At 37.5% G+C, this 19,168-nt stretch overlaps 1 protein-coding gene across 10 annotated transcripts in view; it reads left to right on the top strand.

The window, feature by feature from the left end:
- Nucleotides 1–19,168, top strand: part of DCAF1 (DDB1 and CUL4 associated factor 1) — an 89,389-nt gene that overhangs the window by 15,603 nt on the left and 54,618 nt on the right. For all 10 annotated transcript variants that reach the window (XR_005781556.1, XR_005781554.1, XR_005781555.1 and 7 more), the window contains exons 2-5: nucleotides 1,858–1,975; nucleotides 7,112–7,188; nucleotides 9,306–9,379; nucleotides 11,852–11,965. Coding sequence is in view for 7 of the 10 variants with exons in the window: in XM_040445506.1 (XP_040301440.1) it covers nucleotides 1,858–1,975; nucleotides 7,112–7,188; nucleotides 9,306–9,379; nucleotides 11,852–11,965 (383 nt within the window). In the remaining 3 variants the exon portion in view is untranslated. The remainder of the gene's footprint in view (nucleotides 1–1,857; nucleotides 1,976–7,111; nucleotides 7,189–9,305; nucleotides 9,380–11,851; nucleotides 11,966–19,168) is intronic.

Raw genomic sequence — 19,168 nt, 5'->3', positions numbered from 1 at the left:
CCTTCCTCTGCCCCTCATCCGTTCACGCTCTCTCTCAAGAAAAAATAAAAAAGTTAAAACAATAAAAATGTGGATTCTTCTCTCCAGAAAAGAAGACTTTAAAAAATTTTTATTTGGAAATAGTCTCCTTTGGTGACATGAATCACAATGTACTGTTAGAAGTGCCTCTACTTTATTAAAACACGGATATTTACATTTTATTTTTTAAAGTTTTTTTTTTTAAATTTATTTAAGTAATCTCTGCACCTAACGTGGGGCTTGAACTCATGACCCTGAAATCAAGATGTGCATGCTCCTCTGACTGAGCAAGCCAGGTGCTCCACAAATATTTACATTCTAGACATTTGGTGGTATTTTTCACATGTATTTCCTTTGGTCTTATGGTAGATATCTTTAGAAGAGTTAATAATTCTAGATCAGATAGTAATCCCTTTCTAGTGTTAAAGTGTTGTGTTTTTTTTTTAATTTTTTTTTTTAACGTTTATTTATTTTTGAGACAAAGAGAGCATGAACAGGGGAGGGTCAGAGAGAGGGAGACACAAGAATCTGAAACAGGCTCCAGGCTCCGAGCTGTCAGCACAGAGCCCGACGCGGGGCTTGAACTCACTGACCGTGAGATCATGACCGGAACCGAAGTCGGCCGCTTAACCGACTGAGCCACCCAGGCACCCCAGTGTTAAAGTGTTTTTATGGAGTGGTTGCTATTTCTGTGAAAACAAATTTTGCAGGGAAAGTCTGACATTTTGATCTTAAGACTACTTTGGCAAAGAAGTTGGTCTGTAAGCCATATAAACCTTTGAGTCTCATTTATCCCTTTTGGAGCCCCTTATAAATAAACTTCTCTTCCTCATGTGGATGTCTCATGGCATCTCCTTCAAAGCTTGTCTCAGCTCCCTGTCCCTCTGTATCCGTGGACTGACCACTCAGCCTAGCAACTTCTCTGCTTCTTTCCATCCTCTCATGCTCTTCCTAGGAAATCAGCTGTGAGAGAGGTTAGGAAGCCTGAAGGATAAATGGGTTTATAATGCTCCTCAACTCTCATGTTGGTAATGATCCACTTTAGTTCTTGTCCTTTTGTTAAGAATTGACACGAATATATTGTTTATCTTTCATAGAACTTTCTCCCAAAGATTTACGAGAGCAAAATATTTTGGGGAGTGGTTTTTGCTACATTTTCTATTAAAAAAAAAAAAAAAAAGCTTCAGGGACCCTGGGTGGGTGGCTTAGTCGGTTAAGTGTGTGACTCTTGATTTCAGCTCAGGTCATGATCTCCTGGTTCATGAGATTGAGCCCTGCATTGGGCTCTGTTCTGATAGTATGGAGTTTGCTTGGGATATTCTCCCTCTCTCTCTCTCTCTCTCTCTCTCTCTCTCTCTCTCTCTCTGTGTGTGTGTGTGTTTGTGTGATCTTCCTCTGCTTGTGCACACGTGCTCTATCTCTCGTTCTCTCTCAAAATATGTAGCTTCAGAATTTTGGTCCTCAGAGATCTAAGTCAAGGGATTTTTCTATGTGTGGTATGTAGACATATGCATTTTTGAGGAGAGAAAGCTTTTTGTCTGATTCTCAAAAGGGGTTCCTGATCCTAGAAAGGTAAGAATCACAGTTTTCATCCAGTTTGTCTCATTTGACAGTTAAGCAAACCGAAGTTGGGAGGGGGTGAGAGGACTTGAAGAGTATTCCGGCTCCCAGTGCTGGGTTTCCCACTGTACCACAAATGAAATTATCTGAGGGGGGGGTCTCAGAGTTAAGTTTTTGTTGCTTGCTCATCCCTTTTCTCCCCCTTTATCACTGTAGGAAGTATGTCCAGTTTATTTGCCTGTGTTCATGTGTTATTTACTTATATTTTTGATTCCTTAGGCCAAGCCATGACTACAGTAGCGGTGCATGTGGACTCCAAAGCTGAGCTCACTACCCTGCTGGAGCAGTGGGAAAAGGAACATGGCAGTGGGCAGGACATGGTACCTATCCTTACCAGGTATAAACAATTATATATTTTTAAAAATTCATTTAAAAAAAGGGAAAAATTGGATAGTAGGGGAACATTTTTATCTTGAATGTGAATTCTAAATCCATCTTTATCTCACTACTTCTTGAAGCTCTTACATTTCTTACTTTTCCTTTGAGGCTGTTAGTTCTTAATCTCTTTAGGTTCTTCTCTTGTCAGTGTTTCAATCCTAGGGTTTTGTTAGTGGTTCTCTTTTCTCTTCACCCTGAATATTCTACCTAGTTTCATTCCTGTCCATGAATGAATGAATGTCCATAAAACATTATTCCTAGGTTCAGTTTAAAATTTCTATTTCTGCTTCAGACTCCTCTTTTTAAAAATTTCAGACCCTTTTCTCAGCTGCTTGGTATACCCATCTTTACCTGGCTATTTGCAGACACCTGAAACATACCATGTCTACAATAGAGCTTATCATATTCATCCTGCCTCCTCCTTCTTTCACTCCCTTTGTACTCCCTGCTTGGTGTACATAGTTTCAAACTAAAAACCTGAAAACCATCTCCCCAGTGTATTCCTCTCTAGTACAATTTAGCCCCCAAGCAGGATTTCTGCTTTTTCTTCTTCCCTATTCCCCCTTACCACTTTATTCATTAGATACTGAGCATGTCTTGATTGGCCTCTTAGGCAGTGTGAATTTTCTCTCCATATCCAGTTTACCCTCCTCCAATACATCCTTCTATTGGCTGAAAGAGTCCTCTTTCTAAACACAAATCTGATTTTTATGTCTTTGATTGTAATTCTTCTCTGACTCCATTTTTCCTACAGAATAAAATATAAACTTTGTAGAGTAGTCTAGGAAGCCATTTATGATTTGGCCCCCGCTTCCCTTTTCTGCCTCATAGTATTAGTCTCTTTCAGTAAGGAATAGTACGGTATTTTCTAATGTCTGTGTTCCTTTGGCCTGAAATGCCTTTCTTTGGTATGTCTGTCTGCCTGACAAAGAATCAGTTTTGAGAATCATGTCTGTAAAACCTTCTCTGACTTTGACATTCCCAGGTAAGTTTGGGCACTCCTTTTTTTCTTTTTTAATACTTCTGTCATTCATATATATGTATATGTATGTGTGTATATGCACATATACACACACTCATAAAATGTATAATTCCTCTCATTTTTTTTTTTTTTAATTTTTTTTTCAACGTTTATTTATTTTTGGGACAGAGAGAGACAGAGCATGAATGGGGGAGGGGCAGAGAGAGAGGGAGACACAGAATCGGAAACAGGCTCCAGGCTCTGGGCCATCAGCTCAGAGCCTGACGCGGGGCTCGAACTCACAGACTGCAAGATCGTGACCTGGCTGAAGTCGGAGGCTTAACCGACTGCGTCACCCAGGCGCCCCATAATTCCTCTCATTTTAACTCTAATCACATTGTACTATAATGCTTTTTTTTTTTTTTTTCATGTGTCACTTTACTAAATTGTAAGTTTTTTAAAGACAGGTACTACACCTTTTTTATTGGTGTCTTCTTGGACAATGACATGTGCATGCCTGGTACATAGTAAATATGTGGGACATAATTTTACTAAATGATTGTATTAAACAAGAGAATGAAAAATAAAGGCTGGAGAAGGATGCCCATGGTTTTTCTAAAGAGGAGGTCACTGGAACATGGGGATCTTTAACATCTAATCTTTGATACAGCAGAGAAAAAAGCCTTTTGTTTATGCAATGATGTATTCTATAGGAATAAAGAGAACTATGATCTTTTGAAAGTTTAAATAGGGATAAATGCTTTGTTGCTGTTGATACATGGGGAACATGTGAAAAGTGCAGTTTATTTTTTTTTTAGGAACAGGATTATTGCTGACGGGTGGAAAGTGGATTTTAATTTGTAGAGGCATTGGAGATTAAGAACTACTGATCACAAGATACTTGAAATGCAGCCACAGTGAATTAAAGAGTCTAAGTATTGTGCAGTTAAAATATGAACTATTGCTGTAACTAAAAGAAGAGAGTCACAAATAGGGATAACAATGTTAGTGGTAGTTTCACCTAATTGGAAAAAGTATTTATTGAGTACATATACTAAAGATACTCAATGTTTTATTTTGAAGAATATTTCACATTCATGATCATATTTGACCCTCCACTTAGTCACTGTGCTGTGATATTCAGTAGTGCAAAGCCTAGAGGGGCTCTGTCTTCAAGGAGATCACCATTTGGGGGGCAACTAGCAGATACAAAACAATGAGTAGTAGTACAAATGAATATCTAATGAGGTGTTAAATTGGGCAGTATGGTTCCTTAATATTGCAATGGTTATGAGTATGGAAAGAATGTTAATGAGTCAGTTTCTTTTATTCACTCAGCAAATATTTGAGGACCTTTTGTGTGTTGCAACTATCAGATACTTCCCTGAACCTCAGTTTCCTCATTTGTCACTAAAAGTATCACTGAGAGCTGCATTGTTAAATGGCACCCTTCTTTGGAGCTACTTGCAAAAGACAGCCAGACAGTGGAGACCTAAGCTTAGAATTTTGGGTTTTAACTCCTAATTCCTGTGGTAAAGGTTTTTTGGAATAGGGAATTGAAAGATGGTGGATATAGCTTGATGAGAAGCAGAGAAAGAAGGTTTTCTAGGAAAAGTGAAAAATGTGACTAAAAAAAGCATCGAGGGGAGAAGGAACTGGGGCTTTTTTTTTTTAATTTTTATTTATTTATTTATTTTTCCAATATATGAAGTTTATTGTCAAATTGGTTTCCATACAACAACCAGTGCTCATCCCAAAAGGTGTGGGGCGTGTTTTTGTGGCAGTGAGGAAAGGGCCCTCTACCATAGTGAAGGGCGAATATAAGGTAGGAGTGGAAAATAAAGTTACATGGAGCAAGATCTTTAAGGATATTCAACGTTAGACAGGTTTAAGAGCTAGTAGGATGTGTTAAAAGTCCAGTATTTTTGAAATGGGCAATTCCCGTCATCCAAATTGTGGGTGTGGTAGTTCACTGGATATTTCCTGAAGTTCTTTCACATGTCTGTGGTCTCTTCTTTACCCCCACCTCAACTGACTGCATGTTTTGGGTGTTTTGGTATATTCCATGAACAGCAAATGAATTTCAGGCTTGCCTCTTCTTTTATTTGCCACAACTTTCACTACTTTTTTGGCAGTTTTCCTAAGAAAAATATGTTTTTTTATCTTAGACTTTTTATTTACTATTTATGTTTTTTTATTTATTGTAGTCAAATCTTTGACTTGATTCTGTGAAAAGAGACTGGAATTGGGCCAAGCTATGTGAGCGTTACCCAAGTTCTATGGTTTGTTTTTTCATATTATTGAGACATGTACTGTACAGTACTCTGCTTGATGGATTCTTTACTTGCAAAACTATCATCTATATCACATTAAAGAACTTGAGTACTACCTCCATAAGACTCCTTCCTGCCCTATCCCAGTCAAATCTACCTTAAATTGTTTTTCTGTTTGTTTTTTTTCGATTCTCAGTTTTCATTGTAACCACACTTAACTAGCTCTCACATGTAAGGTTTGTTCAAAGCAGAGTACATATATTACCTTAAACCTCAAGGAAACTCTCTAAGGTAGGGACTATTCCCCTCCTCTTATGGATGAGGCACAGAAAGGTTAAATAACTTGATCAAAGTCACACACAGTGGAAGAGGTATGATTTGAACCTTAGCCATCTGGCTCCAGAATCCATGTTTTTAATTTCTGTGCTGTATTGCTTAGTTTCAACTGAAGATACTAGTAGATCTTACGGTATGTAATTCTAAACATTTTATGTCACAGCCCTTTGTGGCAAAGATAATTCTCAGAGTTTAAAGGGAAGGGTAGAAAAAGTAGAAATACTTTCGAGACTTACTGGGGAAAAATATACCAGAAAGGGCAAGAGTTTTTGCAGGTTGCTTAACTTTTAAGACTAGGAAGTATGGTTTTGTAGACATAAAGCATATAGGAGAGTTTGAGTTAGGACAGAGCATGACAGATACTGGAGAGTGTGAAAACCTTGTATTTGATTGTCGTTACAGTAGGTTAAAATATCAGTCTTAGAGTATTCAAAATGTGATTTTTCTTATTTCAAAAAGAAGGCATGAATAAAAAAAGACTATTGATACATGTAACAAATAACGTGGATCACTCAAAATATGCTGAGCTAAAGAAGCCAGTCATAAAAATAGTGTAAACAATTCCATTTATATTAAATTCTAGTACAGGCAAAACTAATCTGTGATGATAGAAAGCAGATGAGTGATTGCTTGGGATATGGGTGGGATCTTAGGAGTGGGGGTGGGGGGAAAATGTCACAGGCTGAAGTAAAAGCACTTAGGGGCCTGAAACAATTGTGAACTCTCTGAAGAGCAGAGAAGACCATGTGACTGAAGCTTATTAAACTGGAATGGAGAGTAGAAGTCAGAGATGCCAACAGAGGCTGGGTTAGTATAAGCCATGGTCATACTTGGATTTAATTGAGGTTATTGTGGTAAGTTGCTGGAAGTTGGAGAATGAATTGCCAAACATTGAAGCAAGAAGTTTGGAGAAAAGGCTGTCGCAGGTGGTTCAAGCATTTGATGATGGTGTTCTGGGCAGGGATAGGAATGGTCAAGATTTAAAGAAATGATTGAGGGTCGCTGGGTGGCTCAGTTGGTTAAGTGCCTGACTCTTGATTTTGGCTCAGGTCATGATCTCATGGTTCTTGAGTTTGAGCTCTGTGTCAGGCTCCATGCTGACAGCGTGGAACTTACTTGGGATCCTCTCTGCCCCTCCCCTTTTTGCACTCTTTCTGTCTCAAAATAAACAAAACTTAAAAAAAAAAAATGAAGTCAGGAGATACCTGTGTAGGTAGTGCCAAAAAGAATTGTTGTGGGAGTGAGGAGAAAGGGAAGGTTTTAATGATGACTCCTAGGTTTTTGGCTCCTTGAGGGGATGGTAGTCCAATTTTTTGAGACAGGCAAGTGGAGAGAAGAATGAATTTGGGAGTGGACATTGTTTTATTTAGATCTCTGTGTTCATTAGGAAAATATCTTTTTTTCTCACTTTTTACTTTTATTTTACACTTTGTTGAATTGACTATAGTAGGTGGTGGTACATTTTTTTTTTTTTTTTTTTTGTGTGTGCTTGTCTAGAGTTGACCCTGTCTTCCCTTTGTGCTAGGATGTCTGAATTGATTGAAAAAGAAACTGAAGAATATCGTAAGGGGGATCCAGACCCATTTGATGACCGACATCCTGGTGAGACCTGTGTTCTCTTAAGCCTGGTTCTAATTTTCTTACAAAAGAAGATAGCTTAATAGGAAAATTGAAATAGCATCTTTCATGCTAAGTTTTAAGACCATCTAATTGTTAAAATATTGCTCAAGGTGAGGTAGTAAGGAAAAATAAATTTCTAGAAAAATTGAAATTTTTGTAATATTTACATATCAAATAGAGGATAACTAAGGAGCTAAATTATGTAGGTGTACCTTATTGACTCCATTGATAGGATTACTTAGAGGAAAATGTTCTCCCTTTCTGACTTTTAACACAGAAGAGATTATTCTCTGTGCTTTAATTTTTCAAACAAGTTTGAAACAGTTATGAAGTTGGATTCTTTGCAGGAATAAAAGGGATAATTACCGTTTTACTATGAGGAAATGTAGTTGAATACATTAAGTGCCTTCCTTTTAGTTATGAAACGGATACTTGGAACCTTGAATAATAAATAGAGTTCTTGATGTCTACTTTAGTATCTCAGCAGCTGAAGTATGCCATTTCATGTTAATTTGGTTTTATTTTGGGCTAATTAGAACCATGACAATCCAGTCTGCTTTGGCATAGAATTTGGTATGATACAGAACTATATGAGACTTGAGACTTTGCCATTTTATGTCTTCTCTAAGAGTACCAGTGGGAAAGCTTAAATCAAACTTTCTCTGTGTGAAGTGAGAAGCAGTCCTTTGTGGAAAAAAGAGATATTGAATGTGTGGAGAGAGATGAGAATGAGTGGGACTTATAAAAATAAGAACACTGTATATATACCTGAATGGTACAGGGTTTATTTCTATTTCCTAGACTTTTGTTCTCAAATATAAGTAAGCTAGGCATTTCAAATTGAGTGTCTAGTTATTTATGTGATGTTACCTGTTGCTCTTGTCCTAGACATCCTCACTTGTGACTTTGGAGGACTTTTCACCTATTTAACTCTTACCTTCAGTCAGGCAATCAGAGCATAAGTATAAATGTGAATGTGAGAGAAGAAACTAAGTTAACTTACGGGGTTATGAAAAGAATTAAAAGAGGGATGATCATGCTTAGTGACCTTGGAAAGGCCTTGGAAAGGATGAAATGGTATGAAGAAGGGAGAGACAGAATGATGATTGATACATTTTTCAGGAGAAAAATTTAAAGGCAGTTTTTTCCTCCCTACCTCTTATGTTATTAGGTATAATTTCTATTAATAAAAGTGAGGATGCCAGTTTTGTCATTTATTAAGAGAGAAAGGTAATCTGAGGTCTTCATCTAGTTTTTATGATACCATTCTGTAACTTTTTGTGGTTTACCTTGGAATACTGATTATAGCTTGGTAGAAACTTCATAGCAGTGGCTCACATCTTCTCTTTATCCTAAATTGTATTTTGAGTTTGACTAAATTTGCCACTCTAATGATCTTAAAGGAAAATTAAAATAGATGGTATCTGTTTTAAAAACCAGTAATTCTACCAATCATTAATTCTTTTACCTGTATTGAGTAGATTCTAGGTTCCTGGCCTTTCTTTCCCCAGGAGCTGAGAAGTTAAGATGGCCAAACTTATCATATCTTTAGAGTTGGTATTACTTAGTGGGATTCCCTTCCTGTGCCTGCCCCCACAACCTGGAATATCATTACAGGTTTGAGGATGCATTTCTGCTACTTTTGGTATATAGTTGAAAAAGAGATTAGGTTTGGAGTCTTATCTCCTCCAGGCCACCCATCAAAAGAAGTGCTTCCTACCTAAATCTGGCTGGGAAATCAGGGGTTTTCTTTCTCTTAGGCTCCTTTATGATTCTTTTTTAGACCTTGTGTACTCTTAGTAATGCTGGTCTGGGTCTACTGCACATTTATTTAGTTTGGCATGGCTGTCTAGGCAATGTGCTGGGAGATGGGAAAGCTAGAGAGCAGTGTCTCAAGTTTTTATATTGTCACTTTTAATTTTAGAGAATGTTTCTTATGAAATCTGGTTCATCAAAAAAGTTTTTCTTTGTTTCTGTTTATTTTTGCTGGCATTTTAATGGTACTTGTAATAACCCAGGTGCCTTTCCAGAGGTCTGAGTTGCTTGACTGGGATGACTTACTCATTCCTTTGTTTGTTCCTCCCCTCTTCTTTTGGTAGGTCGAGCTGATCCAGAGTGTATGCTGGGCCACTTGCTGAGAATACTCTTCAAGAATGATGATTTCATGAATGCAGTAGGTTTGCTTCTTACTTTTCTCCAGAGATTATCATCAGTGGATGCTATACCTTTATTGTTTGTAAATAGTTTGTTTTCTCTTGAGGTCTTGACAAAGTTGGGAATAGTGTGGGTAGATTTTGTTTGTTTGTTTGGTATTGGTTCAAAAAGCTAAGAGTCGTCATGGATTTCTTTCTTACCAAAGTCCTGGTCGTGGCCAAGGTGTTTTCTCTTTGGTGTGTATTTTCATTGTTTGAATATGGCAAGGACTCCCAAGACATCTGTACTCATCCTAGGGCAAGATGATTTTTAGTTTGGGAATATAGACGTTTTCTTGAATTTCTGAATAGAAAACTCAGAGTGATGTATGTATGAGACATGATTCTGCACTGACACTGTGGTGTGTGCATTGGGCATGTGGAGGGAGACAAAACTACCTTCTCTAACTCAGGGCTGTTGAGAAATAAATGAGGTGGGGGGAATATATATATAGCATTCACAGGGCCTGAGATAGTAATTATTCAGTAAGTTGTAGCTGTTAGGTTTGTTTTTGGAGGCCAAATTGCATGATCCTTGAGAGCATGGGCTTTGGGGTCCATATTTTGGGTTTAAATGGAACTTCACTGTTCACTGGCAGTTTGATCTTGAGGCAACTTAAGCCTCTCCAAACTTCATTTTCTCCAAGCTTTATTTTCCTAATCTATAAAATAGGGATGATCTTCCCTTTAAAATATTTTTGTAACCTTTGAATGAAATGAGTCATGAAAAGTGCCGTGCTCGCTTCGGCAGCACATATGCTAAAAAAGAAAAAAAAAAAAAAAGTACTTAGCACAGAACTTGGTACATGAGGGCTCAGTAAGTACTATTATTATTATCTGTACTGTATTAACTATTATTCTCTGTATTGTATTAACTCCAATTTATTTCTTGATCACCAGTGTCTCTTCTCTGCTTCTCTGGAAATGTTGAGCTGTCCTCTAGATATCCCCACTTGGATATTCCCACAGGCACCTTGAATTCCACCTGTCTAATTGTGTGCTGTATAGTCTGTTTCTCTTGTTCTCTAGCTCAGTAATGATGTCCTTGTCTAGCCAGTTAGACAACTTTATTTTTCCAAGTTCTCTTATTCAGTTAAACTTACAGGTCTTATCATTCCTTTTCATTTAACTTCATAAATCCCTCCATTTCTTTATGTCCTTGTTGCCAGACCTTAGTTTAGCCATTACCATCTCTCTCGGTGATCGTAATAACCTCTTAACTGATTTCTCATCTTGTTCTCTTCCAACCTATTCTTCACTTTATAGCCCAGAAATTTTTCTAAAATGTCAAAAGTGATCATGGCATCCTCTTGCTTGTAATCTATTAGTGGCTTCCCATTGGCCTCAAGATGAATTTTAAATTCCTCAGTTTATAAACCCAATCTCTCTGGCTTTTGTTCTTTTAATTTTATTTTTATTTATTTATTTATTTTTTTTAATATATGAAATTTATTGTCAAATTGGTTTCCATTGTTCTTTTAATTTTAAATTCTTGCCCTTTGTCTCGCCTCTCCTCCCCACTCTTCCTTAGTACTCCTACTTGTCCTTTACATTCTAGCTTGAAATCCCTCCCCCTCTAAGCCTTTCTCTGATTCCTCTGCAGGGGTTGTGTGACCTCCTACAGACTTCTGTAGCATCGTATACTCATGATATTTGTTTTTCCAACTGTCACTTCTGTTGGATTATGAACCCTTTGATGGTGGCACTACATCTTATTCACTGTTGTATACCCAGCACGGAATACAGTGCCACTTAGTAGTAGAGATTCAATAATATTTGAGTACTAGAAGGAAATTTTATTAACGCATTTATATATGTTTATAATTTGTATATAATATTAAATGTATTTATAGTAGAAGTACAAAATTCAAGTTTTTCGTTAACTATTGTCAAAAATCTGGAGGGGGTTGGTTGTCTTGCCCTGCTTTATCCTTCTGAAAAAGTGTATGTAAGAATAGGGGTTAAAAAAAGAATAGGGAGTGATTTCTTCTGGATACTCTTTTTTGAGAGAGAATGCATGTGCCCAAATGGGGGAGTGGCAGAGGGTGAGGGAGAGAGAGAGAATCTTAAGCAGGCTCCATACCCAGCTTGGAGCCTAACATGGCCTCCATCTCAGGACCATGAGATCATGACCTGATTTGAAATCAGGAGTCAGATGCTTAACTGACTGACTGAGCCACCCAGGCCCCCCTTCTTGATATTCTTTGAGCTTTAATTTCTGTGGTTGCTGATTTGTTCTTTTGGGAGGATTTGACATTAAAGCTGCAGAAGAAATATATGATCCCATCATGGCTCAGTGGGTTATAATAATTAAGGGTTTAATTAGTAATTGTTAGGTATAATCTTCTTAAATACCTCTTAGGGAAATGATGGGAATGTATTGAGTTTATTAGACTTCATTAATTTGCCTGGGTTGAATTTCAGATGAAAAGTATTCCTCTGTTTTTTTACAGCTGGTGAATGCATATGTGATGACAAGCCGAGAGCCCCCTTTGAACACTGCAGCTTGCAGACTTTTATTGGACATCATGCCAGGGCTAGAAACTGCTGTTGTCTTTCAAGAAAAGGTACTTACTAAAAAGAAAAGTCATTTTATTTTTAAATTGAATGTTGATCTGTTTGATTTGTCTATGTTAAGATAATTGTTACGCATTTTTATAACAATAATGTTATAGAAATATAAGAAATCAATAAAAATATAAGAGTAATTGTTTTCATGAGTACTTACTGCTTAGGTGCTATAGTATATCTTAAGTCTTAAGATTGTATGTTAAAAAAAATAAAAAAAAATTTTTTTTTTTAATGTTTATTTTTGAGACAGAGAGAGACAGAGCATGAATGGGGGAGGGTCAGAGAGAGAGGGGGACACAGAATCTGAAGCAGGCTCCAGGTTCTGAGCTGTCAGCACAGAGCCCGACACGGGGCTCGAACTCATGGACCGTGAGATCATGACCTGAGCCGAAGTCGGACGCTTAACCGACTGAGCCACCCAGGCGCCCCCAAAATTTTTTTTTTAATGTTTATTTTGAGAGAGATAGAACACAAGTCCGGGAGGGGCAGAGGGAGAGGGAGACACAGAATCTGTAACAGTCTCCAGACTCTGAGCTGTCAGCAGAGCCTGACGTGGGGCTTGAACACATGAACCGTGACATCATGACCTGAGCCGAAGCCAGATGCTTAACTGACTGAGCCATCCAGGCGCCCTGGTTAAGATTGTATGTGTTTAGAATGGATTTATGATATTATCCAAACTCTTATTCTTCATGAGTTGTCTTCCTTAGTGAGGAAGGACTTTTCTACTTTGAGGAAACCCATTCTATTCTTGTGTTATTTATTTATTTTTTTTAATTTTTTGGGGGTAGTATTTAATATTTCATTAATATTTGAAGATCTGTTTTGTGCTGTGTCTTATGGTGGGTGTTGATAATACTTTTGTCAGCAAGATGGAAGATTTCACATAATGTATTTGGGAGGGCACATACAAATAAACTGATAATTTCAAATAAGGATAAGTACTATGAAGACCAGAAAGTGGTAATTTGATAGTGACTGTGATAGTGAGTGTGTGTATATACTTCAAATGTCAAAAATTTGTTGCTCTATTTTTAGAAGTAATACAGATATTTTGTTCTCAGCATTAAGAATTTGCAGTGTGAATTGGGTATGTCACATAATTTTCTTTTTCTCAAAGATATTAATATTTAATGTTCTGAAATAATCTGGAGGTCTTAGTGTAGTTAAATGTAGAAACCAAATGAAAGATCTGGAAATAGATTTTCATTTAACTTTTTTAAAAGTTTATTTTTCTTTTTTTGAGCGAGAGAGTGTGTGTGCAAGCGGGGAGGGGCAGAGAGAGGGAGAGAGAATCCCAAGTAGGCTCTGTGCTGACAACTCTGACATGGGGCTTGAATTCACAAATGGTGAGATCATGACCTGAGCCAGATCAAGAGTTGGACACTTAACTGACTGAGCCACTCAAGTTCCCCATCATTTAACTTTTAAGGAAATTGTTACACAATTGTATCACGTAAGGTATCGTAGAGAATAGCATTGTAATTAATGTTGTAATTTGCACATTGTATACAGACAAGTTTTAAAAATCTCCAATTAGTTATGATTGTGGGAGACCAAAAACATCTATATACTTGTCAGAAATATTTTAATATGCATTTTTTATTAAATGTTTATTTATTTTGAGAGAGAGAGCATGTGCGTGACCAGGGGAGGGGCAGAGAGGAAGAGGGAGAGAGACAATCCTAAGCAGTCTCCGAGCTGTAAGCACAGAGCCTGAGTGGGGGTGGGGGTGGGGCTCGGGCTCGATCCCACAAGCTATGAGATTGACCTGAGCTGAAAGCAAGAGTTGGGCACTTAACCAGCTGAGCCATCCAGCCGCCCCTTAATATGTATTCTTTTGAAAACCAAGATGACAAATGAAGCATTTATACCAGTGTATTTGTATATGCAAGATTTGTAGAAGACTATAGATGATTTTACAGTGCTTTGTAAAAGTGTCCTGGTTGTCATTGTAGGACAGTCATCTCTGGTTCTTGGTAGTTGCATCATTGTATATTTAGAATGAAGTAAATACCCTTTGGATGTCAGAAACACTGAGGGATTTTTTTGAGTAATAAAATTTGTTTCATAATAACTCATTTCTGGTGAGAGAAGTGAATTATTAAAGCAAAATCATATGTTAGATAGGAAATAACATAGCTTTGAATCCAGTGTCCTAGAGCACAGATTACAAACTTCTTTGAGATTGTGAGGCCTTAATGTTGGATTACATGATGATCTTTATCCTTCAGAAGTATCCTATGCAAATTTTTTGGTGTGAATCAATATTTTACTTTAAAATACAATTATAACTTGTAAATTAATGAGTTAGAGATCATTATTTTTGGAAAGATGGGCTACTGGTGTTTTACAAAGCTCTGGTTCAGACTCTGCTTTACAGCAGTATTTCTTAAACTTTGTGAACTGTAGTAACATGTTTTTACATTGCAACCCAGTACATACAGTAAGTATATGAAAAAGAAGTTTTTTGAACATTGTTTACTCTTTGTGTGATACATTCTGATATTTCACTAAATTGATTCTATTTTAGCCACTATTTTTTTTAAAAGTTGCTTATTTGTACTTTCAGAGATAGTGAAATAGCTTTTACATTTTATTTACAATTATTTGACTGTAGTTTTCTTCATTATATTAAGTGTGTTACAGAACTGAGCACTTTAATATTATTTATGTAATAGGTTTTTTTTTTTTTTTTAACATTTATTCCTTTTTTTGAGAGACAGAGAGACAGCACAAGCAGGGGAGGGGCAGAGAGAGGGGGAGACATAGAATCCGAAGCAGGCTCCAGGCTTCGAGCTGTCAGCACAGAGTTCGATGTGGGGCTTGAACTCATGAAATGCAAGATCATGACCTAAGCCGAAGTTGGATGCTCAACCGACTGAGCCACCCAGGCGCCCTGTTTTTTCTTTTCTTTTAAGAGAGAGCGCGTGTGAGGTCGTGTACACATGCAGGCAGGGGAGAGACAGAGGGAGAGGGAAAGAGAATCTTAAACAGGCTCCATGCTCAGTGTGGAGCCCAATGTGGGGCCTGATACCGTGATCCTGGGATCATGACCTGAGCCAAAATCAAGAGTTGAATGTTCAACCCACTGAGCTACCAAGGTGTTCCTGTACTAGGTTTTTCCTATGGTTAAGTTTGTCAGTGTTAAGTCAGGTCAGGACTTTTAGGGACTTTTTAAAAAAATTTTTAAATTTTTATTAAAAAAATTTTTTTAATGTTTGTTTTTGAGAGAGAGACAACGCAAGCAGGGGAGGGGCAGAGGGAGAAGGGGAGACACAGAATCCGAAGCAGGCTTCAGGCTCTGAGCTGTTAGCACAGAGCCTGATGCAGGGCTTGGACCCATGGACCACTAGATCATGACCCGAGCCGAAGTTGGATGATTAATGGACTGAGCCACCCAGGTGCCTCTAGGGACTTATTTTTTAAGTATTGTTTTGATGTTTTTCTCTTTGAGGTTGTCCTTAAATTATTGGAGGTGGGAGGGATAAAATCTGAGAGACTGAGGTCTCAGAAAGTATAATCTGTAAGTGAGTGTTTCTCAGATTTTATATTCTGGAACATTAAGATTCCTTTAAAATGTTAATAGGTGCTTTAAGAAAAAGTGTCCATGAGATCATTTAATAGGTGGATGGGTACCATTTATTAAGTGCTAGCCCTGTGCTAAGCATTTGTTTTGCATCATGTATTAATCGTCACAGCATCCTGTGAGGTAGGAAGAAAACCATGAATATATGACCTTTCAGAAGCTGAGAGGGAAAAAAATGGTTTTTTTTTTTCCAACGTTTATTTATTTTTGGGACAGAGAGAGACAGAGCATGAACGGGCGAGGGGCAGAGAGAGAGGGAGACACAGAATCGGAAACAGTCTCCAGGCTCTGAGCCATCAGCCCAGAGCCCGACGCGGGGCTCGAACTCACGGACCGTGAGATCGTGACCTGGTTGAAGTCGGACGCTTAACCGACTGCGCCACCCAGGCGCCCCGAAAAAAATGGTTTTAAGAAAGAAGGGAGGAGACCCAGATCTATCCAGGATAACTTGGAAACTTTCGTATTGCATGCACACACAGATTCCAGGTAAATTGCAATAAACTCTTAGAGAAATCCCTAGGTGCCAGAGGTAACTGTAAAAACAAAGTGGTAGTTGAGGACAGGAGATAAAACCTTGGCTGAACAGTTGGAACTGGGACCTCGACCCCTGTGTAAAACCAGTACTCCCAAAGGACCTTCAGTGAAACAGTGCAAAAGAGAAGTATCTGCCTACTGCCATGGAAGATGACTGGTTTCTCAGTCTGTGACTCCACTCTGATGGCAGGGGGTGAGGGTGTGGGGTAGGGGTGGATAAATCTCTGAGACACCCTGGGCACAACCTTTATTTTGGTGTATGTTTGAAATTTCTGCCATATGAATAGGAACCCCAAAGTCAAGAAGTTAACAAAATAATTGTCCTGAACTAACCATATTCCTTGAGTGTCTGACAAAAGCAAATGTAAAATTACTCTTGGGGGAAGCTCTCATAATCCAGGCTATAATGGATTTCAGAGAACAGCAATTTCCAGGTGAAGTGAGTTCACAAAAACATTACAAAATACACCAGGAAATAATTTTTCAGGACTAGGAATTAACAATAAAAATAAAGAGAAGAATCAAATAGAACAGATATCTGAAAGATATTAGGAAGTCCCTTTTAAATGACTGGATGTGTTTTCTTTTTGGATTTTTCATTACTAGTGTATAGAAATGCAACTGATGGGGCACCTGGGTGACTCATTTGGTTGAGTGTCCGACTTCGGCTCAGGGATCTCACAGCTTGTGGATTCGAGCCCCATGTTGGACTTTGTGCTGACGGCTCAGAGCCTGGAGCCTGCTTTGGATTCTGTGTCTCCCTCTCTCTCTGCCCCTCCCCTGCTCATGCTCTCTCAAAAATAAACATTAAAAAAAAAGAGAAATGTAACTGATTTTGTATGCTGTAACTTTGTTGAATTCATTTATTCTAACATTGTGTGTGGAATCTTAGTTTTTTACATAAAATATCATGTCATCTGTGAATAGAGATAATTTTATTTCTTCTTTTCCAACATAAATGCCTTTAATTTCTTTTTCTTGTCCAGTTCTGGCTACAACTTACTATGTTGAATAGAAGTGGTGAAAGCAGACATCTTTGTCTTGTTCTTTTTTTTCTAAAATTGTTTTTAGTGCTTATTTTTGAGAGAGAGCATGTGTGCACTCATGAGCAGGGGAAGGGCAGAGAGAGAGGGAGACAGAATCTGAAGCAGGCTCCAGGCTCTGAGCTGTCAGCACAGAGCTGGACACCCATGGACCTCAGCCAAAGTCGGATGCTTAATCAGCTGAACCACTCAGGCGCCTCTGTCTTGTTCTTGATGTTAGGGAGAAAGTCTGTTAGTCTTTTTGATTGTTGAGTATAATGTTGAGTGTGTGGATTTTTCATAACTGGCTTTTATGATATTAAGGAGGTTTCCTTCTATTCCTAATTTATTAAGTATTTTAATGAAAGTGTGTTGATTTTTGGCAGATTCTTTTTGTATCAGTTGAGATGGTCAGATGGTTTTCCATTAATTCACAGTAATTTCATACTCATTTTATTGTGTGTAGTTTGGTATACTAGATTGATTTTTGTATGTTGAACTATACTTGCATTCCTGGATAAATCCATTCATTGATCATGGTGTATAGTCCTGTTAGTGTGCTGCTGTGGTATTTTATTGAGGTTTTTTTGTATCAGTATTCATAAGGGATATTGTTCTATAGTTTTCTTATAGTGTCTTTGGCATCAGGATAACGCTGGCCTCATGGAATGAGTTTGAAGTGTTCCTTTATTTTTTGGAAGAGTTTGAGAAAGATTGGTATTCTTTAAATGTTTAGTGTCCAATTCACCAATGAATTCATCTGGTCCTGAGTTTTTCTATTTTGGGAGATTTTTGATGACTGATTCAGTCTCCTTACTACTTAGGTCTTAATCAGTTTTTCTTTATGAATCAGTTTTGGTAGATTGTGTATCTAGGAATTTGTCCATTTTGTCATTTTACCTAAGTTATTCATTTTGTTGGTATATAATTGTTTATAGTGTTTTATATGTTGTTTTTATTTCTGCAAGATTGGTAGTAAGATTGGTACAAACTTTTGTTTGTATTTTTAAATTTTGTTTTTTAAGTTTGTTTATTTTGAGGAAGAGAGAGAAAGAGAGTGGGAGGAGCAGAGAGAGAGGGAGAGAGAGAATCCTAAGCAGGCTCTACACTGTCAGCACAGAGCCTGATGTGGGGCTTGAACTCCTGAACCTTGAGATCATGACCTGAGCTGAAACTTAAGAGTTGGATGCCTAACTGACTGAGCCACCCAGGCATTCCTCTCTTTCAGTTTTGAGAGTAATGTGAGTCTTTTTTATTTTTATTTTTTAAATTTCTTTGGGTCTTGTTCAAGATTTGTCAATATTGTTGGATCTTTTCAAAGAAACAACTTTTGGTTTCATTTTCTGTATTTTTTTATTTGCTGTTTTACTTATCTTCACTCTAATCTTTATTATCTGCTTCTATTACCTTTGGGTTTTGTTTGCTCTTTTTCTAGTTCTTAAAGTGTACAGTTAGGTTATTAGGGATTTGAGATCCATTTTTTTTTTAATTGTATGTATGTTTGCAGCCATGAATTTCCCTCTTAGCAATGCTTGTGACACCTCCCACAAATTTTGGTATGCATTCATCTCAAGGTATTTCTAATTTCCCTGTGACGACTTTGACCCCTGGGTTATTTAAAAGTGTATTACTTTCCACATATGAATTATCCAGTTTTCCTTAGGTTGTTGATTTCTGATTTAATTTCAATGTGATTGGAAAAAATTCTTTGTAAGAGTTTATTCTTCTTAATTTATTAACCCTGTTGTTGCCTAACATGGTCTATCCTGGAAAATGATCCATGTGTACTTAAGAAGAATGTATATTCTGGTCTTGTTGGGTGGAGTATTCTCTGTGTGTCTGTTAGGTGTAATTGGTTTATAGTGTTCAACTCTTATGTTTCCTTACTGATCTTATGTTTGGTTGTTCTATCTATTATTGAAAGTGGGGGTACAGAGTTTCTGTTTGGGATAATAAGTTTTGGAAAAACATAGTGGTGATGGTTATGCAACATTGTAAATGTACTTAATCACACTGAATTGTACACTTAAGAATGGTTTAAAAGGTTCAAAATT

Source organism: Herpailurus yagouaroundi, unplaced genomic scaffold (assembly GCF_014898765.1).
Source record: "Herpailurus yagouaroundi ecotype Mexico unplaced genomic scaffold, PumYag 193, whole genome shotgun sequence".
NCBI lineage: Eukaryota > Metazoa > Chordata > Mammalia > Carnivora > Felidae > Herpailurus > Herpailurus yagouaroundi.
This window is presented reverse-complemented; position numbering and strand designations above follow the sequence as displayed.